General features: G+C 45.0%; 1 protein-coding gene across 8 annotated transcripts in view; it reads right to left on the reverse strand.

The window, feature by feature from the left end:
* COBL (cordon-bleu WH2 repeat protein) overlaps positions 1-25,643 on the reverse strand; it is a 270,191-nt gene that overhangs the window by 25,643 nt on the left and 218,905 nt on the right. For 4 of the 8 annotated variants that reach the window (XM_061198308.1, XM_061198311.1, XM_061198306.1 and 1 more), the window contains 2 exons: positions 4,098-4,407; positions 2,753-2,809 (listed from right to left, as the gene is read on the reverse strand). In XM_061198308.1, coding sequence (XP_061054291.1) covers positions 2,753-2,809; positions 4,098-4,407 — 367 coding nt within the window. The remainder of the gene's footprint in view (positions 1-2,752; positions 2,810-4,097; positions 4,408-25,643) is intronic. The other 4 variants (XM_061198313.1, XM_061198310.1, XM_061198312.1 and 1 more) reach the window with 1 other exon arrangement.

Consider the following 25,643-nt stretch of genomic DNA (forward strand, 5'->3'; position numbering starts at 1 on the left):
CAAGTCTCAAGGCCCTATTCTCAGACAGGACCTCAGAGCACATCACTGGAATGCACCATGTTCACCAGAAGCAGTGTATTCTCTGTCTCTCTATCCACGTATCTGAGGTGCGTATTTGTAAATGCCGAAAGTGTGACAGTGCACAAGGGGGATGACCTAGGACAGCATCTCCCAAATGGTGCTCAACGGAACACTCATTCTAAAGGATATTAAGAGGCAGGCAGAGGAGAAAATTTTACACAGGTTGCTTTGCTGCAGAATTTGTAAGAGACTTTATCCTCTCCTCTTCCAAGAGAAGAATGTGGAACTTCCCAAATATATTGTGAAGCGATATTTTTCAAGAGATATATCCCAGGAAATACCCGAGTAATTGTAGCGATTCCAAAGTTGGCAAATGAGTGGGCAGAGGAGGACGGACCAAGGCCTCCAGCGGTCAGTGGAGCGCGCATCTGGGACCGGCCTGCCCAGCATGCAGATGTGTTTTGTTTGGCCCTGAAAGTCTGAATTGGTTGCCAAGATTTAAAATCTGGGAGGCCTAAATCTCTCAGATGGGGAGGGGACTGGATTCTGGATGGCAGGTGGGTCACAGCCCTTGAGGAACCACCTGTCCTCCCGGCTACAACACAAGGGCCGTCTCCACGTGGGGACCTTGTCCGTCTTTTCGTCTTTCCAGCTCCTGTCCCATCCTAGACCCCGTGCCCACAGCTGTGCATCAGTACCGTTTGTATCCAAGGAGGGAAGTGAAATCAGCCTCCGGGGGACAATCTCCGGGTCTGCCACCTGCTTTCTAGTCCCCATCTTCATTTCTTGCATCTGAATATTTTCCAAATTCTAACTTTAAGACTATTCCTCCCATAAACAGAGTCTTTACAAAAGTGGAAATGTACCTGGTTGACAAACATATGGGGAAAGCTCAGTTTCCATGGGAATCAGAGAAAAAGAAATGAAAGCAATTAACATTTAAAGCCCTTAAAAAAAAATTGGGGAGACCTCACATAAAAATCTAGATGTCTGTCTTCTCTTCCAACGCCGGCCACACTGGGTCTGTAATCCCTCAGGGGCGACAACTGTAAGGAAGCTGTGGGGCTGCCCTCTTTAGAGAAAACTTGTGCTTTCCCCCATGCTCCGTGGCCTCTGAGTTTGTAACCCCAGCTTTCCACAGTAGGCACGGATTTTAAGTAATCCTGAAATTTATTGAAAGTTATGCATTTGGACATAAAGATGTGATACACCATGCTGAAGCCTCTGAGTATGTCTAATTTGTCAATGGAGACAACTCTTGTTTAAAAAGAAAAACTTACAGATATTCCATGAAAAATCATGGGCAGAGAGTTGATCGCAATTCTGAGGCAAATAATGGAACAGCACAGACAGGACTGAGGGGCCCAGCGATCATCTTCATCTTCATTTGACTCCAAAGCCCAAAAAAGGCAAGTGGATGTGCCATGAAAATTCATGGTGCTCTGGTCTCTAAACTAACCGTGTGATTTAGTCAATGGGTCCCACCCAGTGGCTATTCAAGAGGCACTGAGCATGTGCACAGGTGCCCAGTGGCTCCCACACCTGTGACAGGTAGGAGGCATTATCTGCACAGATATAAGCAAAACTCGAGGCTCAGCAAAGTTAGGAGGACCCTCGAAGGCCAAGCAACTAGTTAGTGGTGGTGGGGTTCCACATGGGTCAGTCAGGGTCCAGAGTCCCCTCCCTCCCCTCCACATTACTCTCAAATTCAGCGGCACCCCAGAGACGAGGGCAGAAAAACATGACCTGCTCCCTGTTTGGATAAAGCGTCAGGTTCCACGACCCCGTGATTATCCTGGCTGTGGCTGCAGACAACAGTACCATACTTGAACAGAAATCAGCAAGATTCTACATCTGGTCAACACCAGCAAAATCCACTGGGACTTTTGTAGGAGCATCCCTGGGGCACCGAGGTAACATGTCTGGTTAGTTTCAGATGTAGAGCTCAGGGTGTGCAATCCCAATGCAAACCAACTGAACAGATCTGAGGATTGCTGTGAAGCTCCTTTCCTTTATGTTTAGGTGGCCTGTGAAGGAAATGCCGTATTTTTTCTCTGCAAACAGGCCAACCTCAGCTCAATGCACCCTGTTTGGGGCAGAGGTGAAATGGGCCAATTGTCACCTTCTAATTTCCTGTCTAATAAAATACGAACTTGGTCTTGGAATTGTCCTTAAGATTGAAGAGCTATACTTGAACATTATTAGAGGGTGTATACAACCACCTGGGGGAATGCTCGTGATAAACTGTTAGCTAAAAATAAACCAAAATAAAATAGTACTGACACTACAATTACATTAACCAGAGACTTGTGTGTTCATTTAGACAAAGCTGAAAAAAACATGAAAAATACAAAGGCATTCATTCATTTTGGTGATCAACTTATGCTTTTTTTTAAAAAAAAAATCTACTTTATTTCTATTAACGTTTCTAAAACATTGTGTGACTGGTTCTTAAAATTATCTAAAAGGTAAAAAAAAGGAGATTATCATACTAAGTGAAGTAAGCCAGACAAAGAAAGACAAATATCACATGATATCGCTTATATGTGGAATCTAAAAGAAGAAAAAAGATACGAATAAACTTATTTCCAAAACAGAAAGAGACTTACAGACATAGAAGACAAACTTATGTTTACCAAAGGGGAAAGGGAGGTGGGGAGAGGGATACATTAGGAGGTTGGGATTAACATATACAGACTACTGTGTATAAAAGAGATAAACAAGGACTTACTGTATAGTACAGGGAACTCTACTCAATATTTTGTAATAACCTATAAGGGAAAAGAATCTGAAAAAGAACAGATATATGTATAAATGAATCACTGTGCTATACACCTGAAACTAACATGATATTGTAAATCAACTATACTTCCACAGTAACAAAAAAAAGAAGGATGAGTTGCCAAGAATTAACCTGCCTTTCTAACTAAGAATGAAGAAAGGAATTATGACAGACTGGTTCTGGTGCAGAGACAGATTAACCAGTCTATGGAATGAGTGCAAGAAACAGACTGATGTGTATACAGAAACTTGATAGAGGACCAACGTGGAACTAGGAACCAGTGGGAAAAATAGATCCCTTCTTCACACCACACCCAAAAATAAACTCCAGGTAGACAAGAAGCCCAAATGTGAGAAAGCAACGCTAAAACTTTTACAAGAAATTCAGATAATCTTTAGTCCTTTGTGGTATGAAAAGGATCTCTCAAATATTCAAATATCATATACATTCAGGAGAAAAAGGACAAATTCAACAATATTCAAATCAAAAAGCAATTTTCATACAACAAAATAAAACAGTTAAATTCAAGTCACCGTCTTAGAGATTCTTTGTGTGTAAATAACTGTCTAAAGAGAAATTAACGATTTAAAAAAAAGTAATGTCCCAATTTAAAAAAAAGAGAAGGCTATGAAAAGACAATTCATAGAAGAGGAAACTGAATTGGTAATACACACATGACAAGATGCTCATCCTTACTAATCAGAGTATTGTATCTTAAAGCCACACAAAGTGCCATTTGGCACCTATATGACTACAACACTTAAGACGCCCATTAATCCCTGTATCGGTGTGGATGTGGAGTGGCAGGCCACTATAGACGGCTGGAGGACGTGGACACCAGATCATCATTTTGGAGAGCAATCTGCCAATATTCCAAAAAGTTGCAGGTGAGTTTTCTCTGAAGGTCTAATAATTTCTCTTCTAGAAAAACTCTATGTATAAATGGAGACCTATGTATGACTTGCTCATTGATTCCAGTGGTGAAAACCCAGAATAACCTAAGTGTCTATTCATTAAGAAATGGATACATAAGTGAACTAACAACACATACGTTATCAGGGATAAATCTTAAACACATGATGTTGAGTGGAAAACTACACTCAGAGTATGGTACCATCTATATCAAAGGTATAAACAAACAAGCCAATACTATGTATTATTGGTAAATACCTGCATAGCTAGAAAGAGCATGAAGACAGAACTATGGATAACAAGTCCCCAATCAGGGTGCGGTGACCTAACAAGTACTGGTTGGGTCACCAGGACGAAAGACCTCCCTCCGTCCATGACTCACCTCGGATGCCAGTTCTCAGAGCCACTCCTCTCCCACGAGGGGCTCTTCTGGGGGCCCGGTTCTGGGGTCCCAGCCAGGTCCTGGTCGCTGCAGTCTTCCTGGTCTGTGGCCCACTTGTCTTTGGATTTCGTGCTGTCATGTTGGGAATCCAGGGACACGATGTCCGAGGGGGAACTCATCACTCCCGAGTCCTCTGTTGTGTCCTCTGAGGCAAAGCAGCTGCCCACAGACACAGTCTCCTCGGCCTCCGACGGCAGTGGCGGGACCCCGTCCACACTGCAGGGACCGCCAGGCCCCAGGGGCAGGCTCACTGGATGAGACACACAAGGGCAGGTCAGGCAACGCTCCAGTGAGTTCCCCACTGCCTGACTCATTTGAAATCTGGAATTTGGGGTGTGAGGGAGGACCCCTCAAACACACCACTTCCCTCTGGACACGCTTTAACTTGGAAGGCGTTACGTGCATATGTGATTGAGAGCAACATTTTCCCTAAAAAAATCAGCCTATTTTGAATTAATCTTTGGAATTGTTATCCTGTATGTGACTACGAGCAAACAACATTAAAAAATTCAAACTAACGACATGATGAATGCAATTGTTTCTAGTCTGACCCTTGGTTTAACAGAAGTTGTTTGAAATTGAGTTCTTTGGAGAAACTAGGGGTTTTCAAAATAGAAACAAACTTTGAAAAAACTCATCTTGTTCGGGAACTTCTAACTTCCCAGGAACATGTATAATTTGGCTTTAAATATTAATGACAGTCATTGTCAGCCTCTGGCTTTCTCTTTATTTTTACATGTGAGAGTAAGATCTGGTTTAAGTAAGAGATGCTCGTAGAAGAGAACCCGCAAGTAAAATGTAAAAGAATGAGAATAAAAGTGTTCTTGGTTGAGGTCACTGTCTCCTGAGCACTGAACGTGGTTTAGGGCAGCAGAGGGAATAAGGTGCACCGAGTTGTAACTTACTGCGGAGGCCCGAGTTCATTCCATCAGACTCTAATCGTGATGATGGGGCACTGCAGCCACGCGTCACATCTGTCCAGCTATTCCGAGGGACGGTAAGTGTTAGGAGAGTGTGGGTACCAATTTTCCCCTTACTGAGTTTTGAGGTTGAACGCTCCATGCTTGGACAAGAATCCCCCTAATATTGAGGTGGTAGGACAGGAGTATAGAACTCTGGACCAGCCTCAGACCAGAGGTGTGTTTTTAAATTGAATGTAGATATAGATTTTAAACCTCAAGGCATATGATCTAAGCACTGCTTATGGTCATCCAGGAAATAAGGACTGTGTTGTGCTGTAGTTTCAGTGTGTTTTGTTTGAAAAGCGTTCCTTCAATAAGTAAATTGCTGGATGCCTACAATGAATAAAGGCTACACACATGCTGAGTGCAAACTCCACAGACTCATGCCTTGATAGACAAGTGACATCATAACACCGTCAATACACACTCAACACCATCAATATTTTAACTAGACAGCAGACTAGAGACACAGAATTAACAAAACCAAAAGAGCACCAAGGAGAAAATTCCTGGAGGTGTTGGTTTCTTGGAGATCCCAAACAGTAAAATAAAAGAACAAGATAAAAAAAACAAAAAAACAAAAACCAAAAAACCAAAAAAACCAGACATTTCACAAAAGAGCTCACAAATAAAGATCAGAAACAAGGGAGGAATTGTTTAGAGAAGCAAAGGCACAAGGCAATGTGCCTGAATGCAGTGAATGCTTCTGAACAATGACCTCTTTCTTCTAGCTTTCTTCCTGGCTTTTGTTCCAAGACTCTTAATTAGAGGGCAAATCCGGAGAAGAAACACTGCCTATGGATTAATACCACCCAAGCCTTTTCTGCCATGGGTCTGCTGAGAAGCTGTCACACCTCGGATGTTGTGTGCTGGCTACTCTGTCCACACAGCCAGCGACTCTGCCGGAGATGTCACTCCTGGACCCTCCTGCCAACTCCACTCAGAGCTGCTCCCCTGCCCAGCCTTCAAGGGCAGCCCTGATGGCCCAGCAGACTCTGGTTTCCTGCCTTCTTTTTTGTCACCTTCACTGAGCAAGTAGGTTAATTAAACTAACACTTTTTCTTCTCTGTAGTGTAAACAGCATGAACATTGAAAGAGCATATAGGATTTAGGTTACAGAGACCTGAGTTCAAATCCCAGCAGAGCAGCCTGGGGCAGGTCCCTGGACCCTCTGTCTCAGTTTCCTCTGGGACGTGAGGTGATACACAGCCTGCGGGACTGCGGTGAGGACTAAATGTGATGCCAGCCCACAGTGTGATGCCCCCGGCGTGTCTCCACTGCAGGGTGTATGCCAGGATGGGAAGGGCCCCGTGACTGGACCTGGGGACACAGGTCTCCAATCCAAGAGTCACCCAGCTCTCTGGTGACTCACAGTTCAGAGGGGACAGACAGGTACACAAAGACCGACAATGCCATGTGGTGATGCCAACACCAGGTGTGTTTGCACAGGTAGGGGGGTAGGCTGGTCAGAGGGAGGTCTTAGCACAGAGCAGGTACTGAATAAGTGCTCGGTCCAGCCCTGCCCCCTCGCCACTGCAGTGGGCACCACTCCCTGAAGGAAGACTCTCAGCTGACCCCTCAGGGTGACACTAGGACCATCATCTGTGAACAGGCTTCCTGGCACTCACGTGCCCTGCAAACTGACAAGGCATCCGTGCTAGAGGGGGCACTCCAAGCCCACCCTTTTCAATCATGTTATAAGATCGAGGATGCTTGTCTGGGCTTGTTCTACATCCCTCAGAAGTTTTGAGGCAAAAAAAGTTGTGAGTCACTGCTCTAAATCCAGCCAACGGCAAATACTTAGTCAGCAAGGGATGAGAAGTCTCTGTCCATTGTGGATGTGTTAAACCACTTAAAAATGCACAGTGAGGAGTATGAATGCCAGAGCTCCCCTCTTGCCCAGGAGGATCGCCTTCCCCAGGACCTTCCCCAGGGCCCAGGGTGCTCCATCCTCAAACCCGATGGACAGATGTCCAGTGAGGGTCCACCCGCGTGCCTGCTTCAGGGCCCGGAGCCGGTGCTGGGCAGCAGGCGAGGGGGTCCCTGCTCTCAGGGAGCCTGCTGGTGTGCAGTGAGATGCTTCACACAGGATCGGAAGGGCAGCCGCATAAACGTCCGAGGGAGAAGGAACAGGGGCGCAATGCCATCAGCATCCCGAGGGCGTTTTAAGTACCAGAGAGGGCAGGAGGGAGGGAGGATGGAAGGCTGCTCGGAGCACCGGGCAGGTCTGCCAGCTAGTACGAGGGGTGAGCTTGTGCAAAGGCTGAAGCCTCCTGCGAACCACTTCCGAGAGTGCTGTCAAATCCGGCACGGATTTGAAGACGGGAATGGACATCCCCGTGAGCTCTGTACCTGGGTCAGTGTTAGTGTGTTAGTTTTCAGGCCGCTTCTGATTCTCTCCGCAGTCTGCGCTGTCAGCCTGAGACTCTTCTGCTTGGAATCAGACATCCCCATCTGCTCCCTTATTATCTTTTCTCTTTTCCACTGGTTCCTATTATTAACCTCATGAACTATAACATGTTTTGACAATTTCTGTTTGAGGTGATGGAGCAGGAGATTGCTTTTTCTTTATTGATTCTAAACAGAAGCCTAAGACACAAAAGGAAAACTTGGAGCTGCTTGGCCTCAGGTTCTGTCCTGCAGATGCTTCTGTGCAGCCCACTTTCTAGCCTCACTCAGCCCCTGAGGGTTTCCACCAAGCCAGTGGTCCAGGGACCCAGCCTGAATCCCACAGCCCGGTCCAATTTCTACTCAGAACTTTGAACAACCCTTTCCCCTTTCTGTAAAATAAGCATGACATCCCTTCTAGATCTACAATTCTATCCTTCTTTGAAATTCCAAATCCAAAGAGAGGATGTAAACATTTTTGACAGTTGACTGGTGACTAATTAGGAATCTTAAAAGAAAAAAAGCATGGCCTTTTTTCCTCTCTGTTATTTTCCGTCACCCCTAAGAGTAAGTCGCTCTTTTTGAGTTGATTAATGCGTTGGCAAGTTTGCTCTTCTCTTAAGGCGTGAACAACCTTTTTGAACTAAAGAGTTATTATTGCGGGATTTTTGCAAATGTGGAAAAACACAATTTGTCTTTAGCAGATGCCAAATATAAATTCACGATTAAATTCTCCTCCAAATAAATAGCCACAGAGCCCGAGCCCAGAATATTAACACTTCTATTGTTCTCCACCTGAATTACATAATCCCATGGCTCAAATGCCATTACAGCTAAATGAGAGCAAAAATTCTCGAGCTCAGGCATAAAGCAGAAAGAAGAAGAAAGTGCTAACTCAAGGCTACTAATTCCTCAGGCTGCACACGATCATTTCAGTTTGGCATGAGTTCCATTGAGTTTTTCTTTTACAAAGTCACCAAAGAAAATTTCTAACACCAAATGTAAATATCTTCTGGGTATTCTGGTAATGGATTCATTTTTATTAGATGCAAATGAAAGATCTTGTATGATATGATATTGTTTATTTGCTGGTCATTATGAAGGGAGATTTGTCAAGAGTCAGTTTCCCCAGGCTTATCCGCCCCGAGAAAATGTCTCATCGAAAGACTAACCTCTTCCTCCTCTCGTCCTGATGCCGGTTCACAAGCCAACGAGCCATGCTCATGTCCCCCATCTCAACCCACCTTGGTTTAGTTTCCTTTGGTCTATGCACTGGGAATAAAGGGGAAAGTAAGGTAGCCACAGGTAAGGCGCTTCTGAACTGACAAGATGTATGTCAGTAAATTTTGTCGTATACACCCCAAATAGTTTTGAACCAAGTATCCCCTCCTACCTCTTAACTGACATCTGAACCTTTCCATCACGAGTTCAATTAGTTACCACAGATGCAATTTCATTGTAATTATTAATATTTAAAATAAATCTGTTCCATCATTTTACAAAATGTAATAAAGGAATCTGAACATGATAGTATTCAAGGTATTGATGTCCAGAACCCTGCATGACGAAAGGAATGAGAAAGTTCTCCTTTGAACAGGTGGCGTTCTAGAACACGGCTCTTCTTTCTTGAAATTATTACCCACCCCCCGAAGCCGCCGCAGACTCTCATCTCATCCTAACCGAACGTACTTTGTGCTTGAGAGCTTTTCTACTGATTAAATCTCTTGGTATAAAAAATATATATAAATTAAAATTTAATTTTTATTTTCTCTCACCATAACTAGATAGTGTTAATTTTTTTTCTATACAAGAAGTTATCATCGTGATAATGAATAGGAAAGAGCCAATAAAAAGTGCATAAATATTTTAGAAATGTTGACATTTCTTAAACAAAAAGGTAAAATGTCATTAGACATGCATCTCATAATGACTCAGATAAGGCTTTTTTCAAAGAATTCTTAAAAATGACTGGATTACTGATCACTAGAGCAGGGCAGGGTTTGGCATTAATGCAGTTCACATTTTTCATTCTTATCACTATTAAGCAACTGGGAAGCCTTGTTCGCATGAGTAAGTGGAGGTGAATTAAGAGTTTGGCTATAGTGACATCACTCCACTCAGTTTTTAAAACTCTTCCTCTGTTACACATCACTTGACTGATCGGTCATAAAGTTTATGCTTAATGATGTATTAACTGACAACTGGATTAGATCCATTGTCCATTTAGTTGGAAAGAAAACTTGGAAACCACCTGATGTTCAAAAGGACTTATCTGCCAGCTCAGCCCACTACCAGAAATGCTGTGTGTGTGTTTGTCAGGCATCAGGATAAGGTCTGCTCGCCTCAGGGAACCACATGCAAGTGAAATTCCTGATGGCTGGGGGCTATGTCTGTCTTTTTCGAGGAGGGGAGACAGGCATTCAGCAAAGGCGAGCTGGGGGGACCCCTGCATGGATGCTGCCCACCTGTGAGCTCTCAGGCACCTTGGTTCTAGGAAAGAATACATGTGGACACATAGCATCTGGATGTAGATCCCCTTGGAAAGTCTTGGGGTCTCCCAGGGGAACACATCCCCGGGTTAAACCCACCAACGCACACAGTACAGGTGAGTCAGTTTATGGGTGGGAGGGGAACACAGGGAGCCTGCCACAGGGAGACAGACATGGGGGCATCCTCCTACCTAGAGGAGACAGAAAGTGGCCACTGACCTGGGTCCTGAAACAAGCGCGGTTGGATCAAAAGATGGGCAAAAGCACAGATACACAGGCTGAATGGGAAACGGCACGTGCTGCCGAGTGGCTGGGCTGTACGATGTCTCATGTGCTGTATATGACTGTGTCAGCGTGTGCACACATGTGCACATGTCAAGAGGAAGAGGGGTGGGAGGCTGGGTTCAGAACTACTCTTCAGGAGAACCTCTGTCACCAGCATTGTAGGCTTCTGCCCTGACTGGTGGCTCCAGTCCTGGCCACCTTCTTTTCCTGTTATTGATTCTTTAGTTGCAGTTTCCTCAAAGTGAAGTTTATATATTTATTCCTCTTCAAAATGACAGTCTCTTTAGCTGGAAGGGCACCATTTAACATTTTATATTTGGAAAAGAATATTAAAAAATATGTATATATATATGTATGTATAACTGAATCACTTTGCTGTAGAGCAGAAATGAACACAACATTATAAATCAACTATACTTCAATGAAAAAAAACCTATTATATAAAAAATCCACATTTGACATTAATGTTCTTGTCCAAAAGCCCCACAGACCTGGGATCCTCAAAGATACTGCATGATGAAGATAGCAATGTAGCCAGTTCACTAGAGAGAAGTACCACATACCTGAATACATATTTTATTTTTTTCAAGAAGGCAGGATAATAAAGACCTTGAAAGCATTTATGGATCTAAAATAGACCTGAATTCTTTTAAGAGCCAAGTAATGTACTCTTGGCCTCAATCAATCTATACTTCTCCAAAGCCTGAACCATAACCCTAATTGTTAGAGACACAGAGGAAATCCCAGTTTCACCCATGTGAAGACAAGCCTGCTCTCCGCTTGCTGTTCTTTGAAAACATATATAGAAAACAGCTGCTGCTTCTATCTGTCTGCACTGCCCCCTCCCTGTTTGTGCTACATGAGTTCCTCCTTCCGGTAGCTAACCTAGTTCTCAACAGCTGGGCGAGTCTAACTGCCCCCTCACTACTCCTGGCCGCAGGGCATGGATGTGAGATGAACCCAAACCTGGTCAGTTGGAACCGTGGTCCAAAGATGGGCACATGTCCGAAGCTGGACCAATCAAGGCCTTTCTCGGGGCCTTCCGGCCAGAGATACTGGGCAGGTGGTCTCCTTGGGCTGGAATCCATGGAGTGGGAGGGGTCCTGGATAAATGACAGTCATCTGGACCAGCACGTGGAGAGGGCTTATCCACAGACAGAGAGGAGCACAGACCTAAGACAGCACTTGGGCTTGGGGACCCCACCATGTCCGTAATAAGGATTCATCTCTTAAAATTCCCAGGTATGTGAGCAAAAAAAAAAAATCCCACAAAACCCATTTTTTTGTAACTAGTTCAATACATGTTTCTTGGAATTAGATAGTCTTGTCTAACAAATGTCTAAATTGCCCTGATTTTTGCATGAAGTACACACACACACAGAGTTTCATATGATGGTGTTTCCATTATAGGAACTTTTATTTTAAAAAATATACTAAATGTGACAGCTGCATATCATGTTTCCCTTTCCTGGATTTATCTTCCATTATTCAGATTACACATTTGAGTAATTCTATTTTGGGAATAATCTAGTTTAGGATCTAGTTTACCCTCTAAGCCCTCTTGTGTCTTCACAAGGTTGTCTGCATTTAATCCTTCACTATCAGTATGGCTAAAATGAAGTCAGATTCAGATCAAAATCCTTCTTCTTCAAGATTGAATTCTCAGCACCACTGTTGTCTGGCATCCCGCCTCACAGATGAGAACCCAAATGCTAGCATGATTCTTTCCAACTATATATAACCTTATCTCTAGAAGCTAGTAAGATTTTCCTCTTTATCCATGGATATAAAAAAATTTCACCAAAATGTGTCTAATTGTGTATGTCTCTAAGGATGTGTATTAATTTCCAAGAAATTTTGGAAGTTCTTCTTTTCATGTGTTTTTCAATACTAGCTTGCTCTTGTTTTATGTATGTAGTAATCTGTTAAAATTTTCTGAAGCAATAACAACAAATATTTAAAGTTCTGCTCTATTGCCTAAATTAGCCCTACTTCCTTTGGAGTTAGCTCCTCTGATCAGTTTGTGGTCCTTCCTCCACACACTGAAAAAAAATTTTGTTAAGTGATTCTTGACTGTTTTCCTGTGCTAAATGATGGTGTCAGTAATGTCAGGAACTAGATTTCTTTTGTACACGTGACCATCACTGTTACCTTAGGAGAGAGCAGAAAGCCGTACAGCAGATTGGGCTGAGCAGGTTCCCACAGGGCAGAGAGGAAAGCTGCTTCCTGGGGAAGACTGCACCTGGATGGGGTGGCCAGTTTCTCTCAGCAGCCACAATGCTGACTTTGGTTGACGGTTCTTAGACTCAGTTCCGCCATATTGAAACTGAAGTTTCATATTATTTTCATGTGCCTATTTTATTTAGCAAATAGCTAAAAGAATTCCTCCTCCACGCTGATGTCATGGCTTTAAGAGTAGCCTAAGGTATTAGACCACTGGCTAACAACGATCAGATATACAGTTCAACATCAATATTTGAAACCATATAATGGTAGTTGGGTTTCTGATATTCTGCAATGTCCAAATAACTCCTTATTTCTCCAATGTCCTCTGCAGTATGAAAATAATTATTCCTATTTTGCAAATTATAAAAGGAGTCCCAGCCTACAAATGATTTCATCTATCCCTGAGAGTATGGGTTACAGAAACATACTTTGCCAGGCCCATAAACAGGACACGTCTATTCAAAATCACACAAAAACATGTACTAAGCAGAAGTCGAATCGAGGTTCTTGCGCCAAGAAAATGTGAAATGAACCTTGCTGAGAATACCTACATTTAAATTTTTCTACACCAAAAGATTTTCTTCCATGTCCTATGGAACAAATCTTGGTTCCATTTGTCCAGAGATTTCAATATATTCTAAAATATTTTTGAGAAAAAGATCCAGCCTTCTCTTACATATGTATTTCTGGGGCCTCACCTCTGGGGATCAGGATGGTAGTTTCTGTTGTCAGGAACAAAGCTGATGCTTCAGTTTGCTTCATCAAAATAGAAACCCTGGCTCCAGGTTGTCTAGTATATTAAAGCATGGGAACTGTATTTAATCAACAGCTCAGAAAAGGTGACATTCAGGGACTTGCCAAGTTACTACATTGAATGAACTACGATTCAGGTCTGGCATGAAGTACAGGTGAGCCACCTGCCTTCTGAGACAGGCAATCCAGGAAAAATATTGTCTGTTTCTCTGCTAGATTCTCTCAAGTTCTATCCCTTTATCATTAGAACTCTAGAGAACAAAGTATGTGGTCCACTTTTGCTTAGTTTTCTGTAATGCACTGTTCAGCCACTGCTACTGACCTAAAACTGACATGAAAATGACCAAATGAAGAACATTTTTGTATCTTATGTAGAACTGCTGTTGGAGATATTATCTATCATAGTACTCAGTGTCTTTTATAAAAGCATCCACTTTAATTTGTCCTAAAATTTAGATCTTCCTTTCCCCCACTTTTGATGAAATGGATGCCTGTTATTTGGCTGAGTGTCTGCCCACCTCGCTTTTTTGCCTTGGTGCCCAGGAAGGTCAGAAACAAAGTTAGTCTTTATTAGGACTTTCGCATGGATTCTACCCACCCCCCCACATCCTGCTCTTCCCATCACATATATCTCTAAGCTCTCTTGGTATTTATTCTTAACCACTATAGGAAATAAGGATTTTTAAAATAGCATATATATACACACACACACACGTACATATGTATATATATGTTATACGCACATATAATTATATAATATAAAATAGACAATATATTTTTATTATTTTGAGTTATTTAAAATAAGAAGCATTGGGGAGGTGGCCAAGATGCCGGACTACGAAGACTCTGAGTTCACCTCTCTCCACAGGCACCCCAAAACTGCAATTACCTATAGAGCAAGTATTTGTGAGAACAACCTGAAGACTAGCAGAAAAAATTTTCCACAACCGAAGATACAAAGAAGGCACCACAATGAGATGGGCAGAAGGGGTGGAGATGTAGTAAGTCAGAACCCACACCCCTGGGTTGGCGACTCACAAATGGGAAGAATATCACAGCTCAAAGATGGCGGGGTCTGAGCCCCACACTGGGCTCCCCAGCCCAGGGGTCCTGCACCCAGACAACCACCAGAATGTCTGGCTCTGTTAAGATGGCTTGCCCAGTGACCCCTCTCCCCAAGCAGTTTCTGATTCAGTGGTTCGGGCTTGGGGCTGAGAAGGGCATTTCTCACATGTTCCCAGGTGATGCTGAAGCCAGCGGTATAGGTCTACACTGGGGGAAGCCCTTCCCTGAACACCTCACCAGGGCTGCCCGGCCAGCTGAGGACAATCTGCACTCAAGGCTGTGTATCACCCCATCCTCTTCAGACCAAAGCCCCTTCATTGCTTTGCTCCAAAGACAGTGACTTCTCCAACAAGGGCCCTGGAGTTACTGAACAGACCACTTTTCAAAACAGACATTCAGTGCCTGCATTTTGAGTGTTCTTCTCTTTCTAAACTGTTAGACTCTACTTTCTGTCTCAATGCCCTTCCTGTGTCTCCCGTTTCATGGGAAGGCACCACAGGATGCCCTCAGCAGAGTTAAACGTGACATTTTCCTCAAGACAGCAGAGCAAACATAACTACTTGTGGAAACTGTATTAGAACAGTTTCAGAAAGGCAGAGTGAGGAAGTGACACAAAACATCCCAAATGGTTGTAAAATACGCCCAAGGCGAGAAGGAAAGGGCTAACTTTGGGGGCAGGGGAGTGGGCAGGACTCCCGGTGTCCTGCTTTGAGGCAGGAGGCATCTCGCACGCAGAGCACAAGGAGATGGGGTCTGGAGATGCTGGGGAACACAGACGCAAGGCAGCAACGAGACCCACAGGTCACTGTGTCCAAAGGCTGTCGCAGAGCTAGTGGGAGGCACCTCCAAAAGTCACCTGGGGAGCAGAGGTCCTCTCAATGATGGAGCAAAAGTCTGAGTCTACAGGGCTGTGGTCCCTGCATCTGCACATCTTCCCCACACCTCAGCCCTGCGAGCTTAGCCAGACGATGTGGTTATTTTTGCCTCATTAATTATTTGTATAAGTTGCCTGATGTTTGGGACCGATTGATTAGCATAGATGTGAAGATGGTGTCTTCAAAATGTCACCTGGGTCTGGACTAATGTAGCAAACATATATTTATTTATTTATTTTTAGTTTTATTTACTTATTATTGAAGTATAGTTGATTTACAATGTTGTGTTAGTTTCAGGTGTACAGCGAAGTCATTCAGTTATACATATGTGTACACATATATATGTATATATATATTCTTTTTCATATTATTTTCCATTATGGCTTAATGTAGGGTACTGAGTATAGGTCCCTGTGCTATACAGCAGGCCCCTGTTGGTTATCTGTTTTAGACACAGTAGGGTGTATCTGTTAATCTCATATGCCTAACTTATCCCTTACCCTCACCCTTCCTTTTTGGTAACCATAAGTTTGTTTTCCATGTCTGTGAGTCTGTTTCTGTCTTGTAAATATGTTCATTTGTATCATTTTTTTCAGATTCCACCTATAAGTGATATCATATGATATTTGTTTTTCTCTTTCTTCACTTAGCATGATAGTCTCTAGGTCCATCCATGTTGCTGCAAATGGTATTATTTCATTCTTTTTAATGGCTGAGTAATATTCCATTGTATGTAAGTACCACATCTTCTTTATCCATTCGTCTGTCGATGGACATTTAGGTTGCTTGCATGTCCTGGCTATTGTAAATAGTGCTGCAATAAACGTTGTGGTGCACGTATCTTTTTGAATTGTGGTTTTTTCCAGATATATGCCCAGGAGTGGGATTGCTGGATCATATGGCACCTCTATTTTTAGTTTACTAAGGAACCTCCATACTGTTCTCCATAGTGGCTGTACCAACATTTTTAAATATTGAAGAGACTCTAATAGGTGCTGGTTTCAAGATACATTCTGTATAAAAATTTTAGAAATCATAAAATGCTAAAATGCCAGCAAAAGTGAGTAAGGAAAAGCTAAGTGTCTAATAACAATGCTTGTGTACTGTGCTCCTCTGGACACTTATACACACATGTAGCAAAATTGCTACCTCAAAGCCACTCAGACACAGTACAGAGCAGTGAGCATACAGGTAATGACAAGTGACACTGTGATTTCCCCCCGAGCCTCCTCGCCAGAGTCCCGCCTGCCTTGGAAATGGCATCTTCTCGTAACAAAAGTGAGATCAGTGTCAGAGCCCATCATTTTAGGAAACTTGTACAGAATTGTTTCCAGCCTTGTCCACAGCCAACAGACTACAGCCAGTAAATGAAACCTTTCACACGCAGACCACCTGTCTAACTCACAATTACAGTGGCCCCCAAAGAATTTGGCTTTATGGGCCAGAAAGCATTCGCCTCAGCAAAACCTGCCAGTACCCTGAATAACCTCCTAGGAGATGCTGGGCTCCAGCCTCAGTTTTCCTCACCTGCCCCAGAGTCCAAGCGGGGGGCTGCCCCCTGGGAAGTAAAGCACCTCCTCATCTCCACTCCTAGAAGCACCTCCTCACCCTTCTCTTCCACCCCACTTGGTCTTGGAGACGTCCCCCAACAGCTGCACTTTACCAGAGTTTTTCTATTAGGATTCTTTTGAGTTTGTTTTTTTTTTTAACATCTTTATTGGAGTATAATTGCTTTACAATGGTGTGTTAGTTTCTGCTTTATAACAAAGTGAATCAGTTATACATATGTTCTCATATCTCTTCCCTCTTGCATCTCCCTCCCTCCCACCCTCCCTATCCCAGCCCTCTAGGTGGTCACAAAGCACCAAGCTGATCTCCCTGTGCTATGCGGCTGCTTCCCACTAGCTATCTATTTTACGTTTGGTGGTGTATATATGTCCATGCCACTCTCTCACTTTGTCACATCTTACCCTTCCCCCTCCCCATATCCTCAAATCCGTTCTCTAGTAGGTCTGTGTCTTTATTCCCATCTTGCCACTAGGTTCTTCATGACCTTTTTTTTTTTTTTAAATAAAGTTTATTTTCTTTTTCTTTAGTATAGCAAGTCCGGAAAACACAGGCAATGGTTAGGAAGTAATCACTCATCCCCAGGATTCCTCGTCTTTATTTTTTAGAAGCTTTTAGGATAAATGTATAACAAAACTTCTTAAATATGGGAAGAGAATCAGACGCACACTCCGCTATCACGTTTGTGTCCTCATCTTGCCCTTGCACAATTTTTCTCCTATATCTTTGTACCAGTTTAAACAATTAGGGGGCTGATTCAACCGTGGCCTTGAGAAAATTAGTCCCTACAGGCCTTGACTTTCTCACCTGTAAATGGGGCTGAGAACCATCATCCCTTATGCAAGGAGCCACCAGGAGCCTGCATGCAGGTCACGTCTGAGGACAGGCCTGGCACACACTCAACCCTCAGCAGGTGTAGCTCTGATGACGAGGTTGTGTTATTTTGACCCGTCGTCAGTCTCCAGGCAGATGTAATCATTCACGGGCGTGGTCTCACCAAAGGTGGCAGGTCTAAGTACAGCCTCCATTGCATGGGGGTTTCAGCAAGTGCAGCCGGAAGACTTTCCCCAAGGATGGCATGTCTCCCAGCCCCAGGCCCAGATGTGCAGGAGGAGTGAGGGGGTCCCTGACAAGGGGGCTCCCAGAGGGGACACCCAGGAAGCAGAGGATGTGGAAGTTATTTGCTGATCAAAAGAGCTGCTGGGGGTGGAGGGGTGGGAGGACTGGGGGGGGGTCACTGATCCAGCCAAATGGTCCCCAGGTGCCCCTGCATCAGGCTCAGTGGCACCAGCTGCCTGGGGTCCCCGTTTGGAACTTCTCTCTTCTCTGAGTGATGTGACCGTGGGGACAGCCCGCCCTTGGTGTCTCGGCCCCTAAGTGGAGGGCAGGACATCGGCCCTTCCAGCTGACGGGTGAAGGCGTTCCTGAGATTCTAGCAGGAAATTTTAGCATGTCTGAGCCCACAATCTAACATCCCCTTTGGCCTATTTCCCTCCTCATTGGTTCACTGGTTTCCCGACGACAGGATTCCCTAAGGTGTCAAACAGATCCCCCTCAGCGCATTTTCCGGGCTGACCCTCTCTGGGGTTGGTGAAAAGTGGAGAGCTAATTCTTTTCCCTGTAAGGCACGAGTTCTTCCAGCTTTTTAATCCCTCCAGACCGGGTGACTCTGTTCTGCTGGTGCTGGGCACATATTAGGTGATCAGTACGTGCGTTTTCATTCTGAACTGCTGTTTTCCACTAGGCTAAGACAGACACGTTTACATTATAGCTTGAAGGATCTATGTTCCATCAGGGCTAAACAGTAAAGAGGACTGAAATAGTCCTGATTTTAGAAAAAGCTTCATTACTTTTCTCATGCTTTGAAATTGTTCTGAAGAGTAAAACACACATTTAGCAACTGCCTAATCCATTACTTTAAGTCTGTACGAGTAGCTTTCCCAGTGAGCAGCTCTGCTGGATGGATACAACTGCACCAGCCAGCCAGTGTAGATGTCTGGAGCCGCTCACCCGGCTGTCTTTCTGCCTGAGTGCCCCTGTGCCCGTGAGAAGGGGTGGGCAGATGAATGCAGGGACACTGGTGTGAAGGCACCGCTGCCTCTCTGATGCCTCCTTGAGCCCTCGCTTTGGAATCCTGAGTCACAGAGAAACCGAGGGGCAAAGGCTTAAGTCAGAGTCCTGGTGTCCAGGCCCCAGGGCTGCCTGCCGAGACTCAGAGGGAGGCTTCCGGTTAGCCCAGTGGTTACTACACCACACGGTGGTTACCACCGTCACAGCACTTGGGCCGCCATTCCAAGAGCCTCCACTCAACTAGGCTGGTGTGAGACCGGCTCAAGTGAACCCAGATGACACCACAGCCTGTTTACTTCTGGGTTTCATCACCACATGGAAACATGATCTTTTGCCTGTCAGCTTCAGGCACAGCTCAGTATGTCCTGGGAGGCAGCCCTGAGCCTGGCCGGCACCGGGGCCTCCGTCCTGGGGAGGTGGGGCTGTGGTGTCCCGGCTTGGCCATCCTGAGGGGCCCAGGCCCAGCCTTACCTCCTAGGGAGCCCTGCATGCCAGTGGAGAGCTGTGGGCACACGCGGAAGTAACTCCAGTGCTGTTCTCACCCACCCCCGTCTGCCCAGGCTGTGAGTCACCCAGCAGCTGTTTAAAGACAAGTGGAGAGGACGTGCCCACCTGCAGAGCCCCCTGACAGGGCAGGGCACTTCACTCATGCGCTGTGAAAGGGCACACTGTAAGAAGCCTCTTCATTAAACGTCAAAGCTTTTGCACAGCAAAGGAAACCACTGACAAAATGAAAAGACAATCTACTGAATGGGAGAAGGTATTTGCGAATGATGTGACCAATAAGGGATTAATATCCACCATATATAAACAGCTCATACGACTCAATGTCGGAAAAACCAAACAACCCAATTAAAAAATGGGCAGAAAAACCGAATAGACATTTTTCCAAAGAGGAAATGTAGCTGGCCAATAGGCACATGAAAAGATGTTCAACATCGTTAATCATCAGAGAAATGCAAATTAAAACCACAATGAGACATCACCTCACACCTGTCAGAATGGCCATCATCAAAAAGAACACAAATAACAAACGTTGGCAAGGATGTGGGGAAAAGGAAACCCTCATACACTGTTGGTGGGAATGTAAATTGGTGCAGCCACTGTGGAAAACAGTATGGAGGTTTCTCAAAAAACTAAAAATAGAGTTACCTTATGACCCAGCAATTTCACTACTGGGTATATATCTGAAAGAAACAGAAACACTAATTTGAAAAGATACATGCACTCCAATATTCATTGCAGCACTATTCACAATAGCCAAGACATGGAAACAACCTAAGTGTCCATCAACAGATGAATGGATAAAAAGAGATGTGGTACATATATACAATGGAATACCACACAGCCATAAAAAAGAATGAAATTTTGCCATTTGCAGCAACATGGATGGATTTGGAGGGCATTATGCTTAGTGAAATAAGTCAGATAGAGAAAGACAAATACTGTATGATATCATTTATAAGTGAAATCTAAAAAATACAACAAACTAGTGAATATAACATAAGAGAAGCAGACTCACAGATATAGAGAACAAACTAGGGGTTACCAGTGGGGAGAGGGGAGGGGCAGGATAGGGGTGGGGAGTGGGAAGTACAAACTACTGGGTGTAAGGCTACAAGGATGTGTTGTACAACACGGGGAATATAGCCAATATTTTGTAATAACTGTAAATGGAAAGTAACCTTTAAAAATTGTACAAAAATTAAAAAGTAAAAAGTGAAAAAAATAAGTCTCTTCAAAGACAGTTTGTATAGTCATTTAATAGCCTAAGACAAAGGAGGAAGACGGAAAGAGCCCTGCCTCATTTGTGTGAGCATATGAAGAAGAAAATTAAACACTTAATTTGAGGTTTATGTGACAACAGAATCTTTACATTTTTCTAATTTTTAAAACCGAGGGCTTAAGTTACTTCATCTCTCCAGTTTGACCCAAACTGACGTGTCTACAAGGGCCAAGGGACATCTGTGAGAGATGGAGTGAGGCCAGGTGTGGGGCGCAGGGCACAGGGGACAGTCTATGTCCCTCTAAAATGGGCATCTACTGCTGAGTCTGACAGTTTCTTTCATGATGAACACTGGTGCTGCTGCCTCTAATTTTTTTGAAAAAGCAGAAATCAAGATTTTAAGGCACAATCTCCCGCATTTAAATGCTGGCCACTTCTTCCATAATAATTAAAATTTGTGGAGAGCTGGTCATTGTTCTAAGTGCTTTATAGGTACTTACATGTATAATTGTCAAAGCCAACTTTGCTATCAAAATAGAGAAACTCAGGCAAAGAGAAATGGATAAGTGGCCCGAGGTCACCAGCTCTGTTCTGTGCTCCTAACCCCAGTGCTTGACTTTAGGGGACCAGGTCGGATTTCCTCTGCATCCAGGTTTCCTGGGAGATGGCCCCTGACCGTCCAGTCAAACTTGGTGACCCCATCCTCCTTGCTGGTCATTGGTCTGTGCCTTCTAGCTGCAGCCAATGGGTGCGTGGCTCTCCCTGGGCCACAGTGATTGGTTCAGAACTGTCACGTGACTGAGTGTGGGTTAAGAGCCTGCCCAACCTCTAGACTTGCAGGAACCTATACATTTCCTTGTGGATTACACCAGTTTGAGTCGCTTTGTCTGCAAGGCAAAGCATACTAAATGAGTCACCAACAATGCCCTTCTGGGATTACATCCAAAAGAACAGAAAGCAGGACCTCAAAGTGACCTGTGCACTGCAGCAGCACTCACAGTAGCCAAGAGGTAGAAGCAACACAAACGCCTATCGACAGATGAATGGATAAACAAAATATGGTATATATGTATAATGGAATATTATTCAGCCTTAAAAAAGGGGAAGGGAATCCTGTTGCATGCTACAAAGTGGATGAACCTTGAGGACATTTTGCTAAATGAAATAAGTCAGTCACAAAAAGACAAATAGTGTATGATTCTGCTTCTATGCATTCCTAGAGTAGTCAAATTCATAGAGATGGAAAGTAGAATGGTGGGTGCCAGAAGCTGGGGGAGGGGGCAGGGGGAGCTGATGCGGAATGGGTGTAGTTTTGGATTCACATGACGATGAAATTCTGGAGATCTATTTCACAGCAATACAAACATACTTAATGTCACTGAACTGTACAGTTCAGTTAAAACCATTAAAGATGGTTACGATCATGTTAAATGTTGTTGTAGTTTTTTTTTTTTTAATCAGAGTTAAAAAAGAAAAAGCCTACTTACTGATTCAGCAGCTGATTCAAACAGTTGAAGAAGCCCTGCATAGACTGATCAAAACCTGTCAAAGCAAAGCACAGAGGCTGCCAGGCCTTAGAGCAGAGCCTGGTCCTTCTGCCAGGAAAGCCTGCAGCCCACTCTATAACCTCCCTGGTTAACATGTGGGCCCTATAGAAGCCATTGACAACATGGTAAATTTTGGGATTGACAGAATTCACCACATTAGAACCACGTGAATGACACTCATTTCAGGAGCAACCTTTAGAAGGCGGAACACATACAATGTCTTCACAGCAGGCTAACGCACACACAGAAAACAAGAGGGATGCGTTGAGTTTATTATGAATTCTCTGCAAAGCCCTGATGTTTCCGAGGTGGCTAAGGGACAAGACGGGTAGTGTGCGTGCACACGCGCACTTGACAAATGCTCTGAAGAGCTAGGTGAAGGCTGAGAGGAGTGCAGGGCAGGAGGAAGAGGAAAGGGAACAGGGACGTTTGACACTGGGATAGCGGGGAAAACTGCAGGCCAGCCCTTACGTGTTGGAAGGTCTCACCAGGACTCTGGGCCTGGCCCTGCCTCTGTGCAGATGCTCGGAGTCAAGTGCAGGAGTCTGATCAGAGCTGCAGATACTCTGTCAACTGCGGGGGGATGGAAATCAAAGTCAGGGCAGTGACAGGACACACATGCAAAGGCAGCATCAGGACAGTGTGGGCAAAATTAACCACAGCTGGACAGGGAGGCAGCAGGGTCCAGCCTGGAGTCGGAGGCTGGGTGCTCCCCGAGCTCCTGCTGCCGGCCCAGCGTGGGCTCTGACGCCCCTGTCATCCCATCAGAAAATGGGGGTAATAAACACCAGCTGTTGTGGGCTGAGTGGTGACCCCCAAATTCATATGTTGAAGTCCTGACTCCCCCCATACCTCAGAATGTGACTGAATTTGGATAAAGTCTTTAAAGAAGTGATTAAGTTAAAATGAGGCCGTCAGGATGGGTCTCAACCCAATGTGACGGGAGTCCCTCTAGGACGAGGAAGAGACACCAGGATGGATGCACACAGAGGAGACCACGTGAGGACTGAGAGGGCAGGCGGCCTTCTGCAAGCCGAGGAGCGAGGCCTCACAGGGAGCCAGCCCTGCCGCCACCTTGATCTCAGACATCCAGCCTCCAGGACCGTGAGAAATAAATGCCTCGTATGCATTTAGGCCCCGAGGGCTACAGGGGTTGGTGATGCAGCCTGAGTGGAATGATAGGCCAGAGCACCTTCCTGGGGAAGAAAGCACTGAAGCAATGGCACCTCCAGGGCTGTCTCTGGGCCCAAGAGCCGTTAACACGAGCCTACCATGCACTCTGCCCTCCAATCTCCTGGGTTTTGTGCAGCCTCACCCAGGCTCACAGCTGAGGTTTTATCAGATGGCTCAGCTCATAGCCGTTGGCCCTTTGGGGTGGGCTTCTAGAAAGAGAGAAGCCCACCCAAGGGCAAACAGCAGGTCCTGCTGGCCTTTGTGGATGTGCAGCCCTGACCACCAGGCTTCAAGTCCTGCCTTAATTTTGACTCGCTCCTGCCTTTGGCATCAGAAAAACATCTTCTTTCTGTGCCTTGGTTTTCTCGTCATAAAATGAGGGTGGTAGCAACAGCACTGACCTCACCGAGTGGCAGTAAAGGCAAAAGCGTTCATCCACAGACCGTGCAGGGGTTGTTCAGGCTGTCCCTTCCTTGGTGGGGGATCAGCGAAGACTGAGCCCCCTGCATGGGCGACCCTTCCTGCATCAGCACCCCTGGGTGGAGCCAGCCTGCTCTGCAGCCAGACGGGCACCAGTGTGAGAGCAGGAGAGGCAGGGGGCTGCCGCTCACTCGAGCTGTGTCACCCACATGGGATGACTGCAAATTTTAACGACCGATCGAGCAGGTTCCCCTTAACTGTGTGCTCAGTTAGGCACTGAGGAGGGGGCCTGACAGTCATTTCTGGGAGGGCTAGGGGTCAGGTTCACAGCCCCGCCAGAGTGTGCCAAGGGGCCAGGCACCAGGGTCAGGAACATGTTGTGTGAGTGTGGACTGACCCGCAGGGTAGTGACCGTCACTGCAAACTGTCTGACCTCAGACCTACAGACGCCAGACAGACTGACAGAGATAGAGATACAGATACGCTGATATGGAGATGCACTGATATATAGATAGAGTCACACACACACACACACACACACACCCGTACTGCACCTGCTTTCCTTTTTAGATCTCTGGTTACACCAGCAACAGTGGATGGAGAGTCTGCCCATCTGAGCACAGGCCTCTCTAGCTGTGTGGCCTTAGACAAAAGGCACTCTACTTTTCTGGCCTCACTTTCCCTCCTTTGTAAACAGAGGGGGCTCGACCCTAGGAATTCAGTCGCTCGAGCCAGCTGTTTGTGTGACCGGCTGCAACATAATATTGGCATAAACTCAAAGCCCTGATGTTTATTTTCTGTACTTTTGTACAGAAAAATTCTCCTTGAGATGGTCCACCAGTGGGATAATCAGGGTTTCCTGGTGGTTGGAAGGAGTGGGGAGTGGGAGGAGACACTGTTTATCCTGGCACCTCCAGCCCTGTGAATAAGCCTCCTTTTCAGCTGCTAGATGATCCAGCAGGGAGGGGAGGGGAGAGGGCGCTGCTCCTGCAGATGAGCCCAGTGCTGCCCTGGCGCCCCGACCCCGCCCTCCAGGTGGCAGCCAGGATCCTGCCTGGACCAGCGGGTCTGGAGTTGGTGACAGCGGAGGATGCGGCTGACCTCCTTTCAGTGAACTTTTTAGCAAACTCAGCTTCCTGCACCCACTCACGCCTCTTTGGCAGGAGAAAATGATGCCATGGAGAACAATCTTTCCTTTCCTCTTGAAAACCTGGATAGAGGAGAGATGGGTCCATGGCCCGTGCGTGCAGAAGCACATGCGTGGCGGCGTTTCACCGATACCACGTCCAAGGTACCGCTCTGGCTGAAAATGTTGTGACTGGTCTTCCCTCCCCGCAGATCAACGTTCAACTTTATCATTACAGTCATCATGTCTAACACTTTCCCAACTGGTTGCAACAGAGCTTTACTTCTCAATTAATTTAGAATTTTGGTTATTAAAAATTGTTTTTCTAGCTTTCCCCATTCGATTTACAGTACTGTCATAAGGTAACTTACATAGCTACATGTATAATGTTTCATGTGTTCATACACACACACACACACACACACACACGTTAAAAATGATTACAGAGAGATGAGGAAACCTTTGAAGGTGCTATATATGTTTACTATCTTGATGGTGTGGTGATGGTTTCATGGGTGTGTACAAGTGTCAACACTTACTGAAGGATATACTTTCTTTACACACATGTAGGGCTTTTGTGTGCCAATTATACAACAGTAATACTCTTAAAAGATAAAAACTGCTAATTCCCATCAAGTTGATTCCTATATTTCAACTTGCAATAGTAAAAGGAAACTTACAATCCACTACTAGATACGAAAAATCTCAATTTAAAACCATTCGCTATTATTTGATATTCATGGGACTTCACGAACTCCGTCTTCACGTACACTATTTCTGTCCTCAAGCCCCAGGGCCTTAATGCAGGCCATTTG

The sequence above is a fragment of the Eubalaena glacialis genome, chromosome 8 (assembly GCF_028564815.1).
Source record: "Eubalaena glacialis isolate mEubGla1 chromosome 8, mEubGla1.1.hap2.+ XY, whole genome shotgun sequence".
NCBI classification, from domain to species: Eukaryota; Metazoa; Chordata; class Mammalia; order Artiodactyla; family Balaenidae; genus Eubalaena; species Eubalaena glacialis.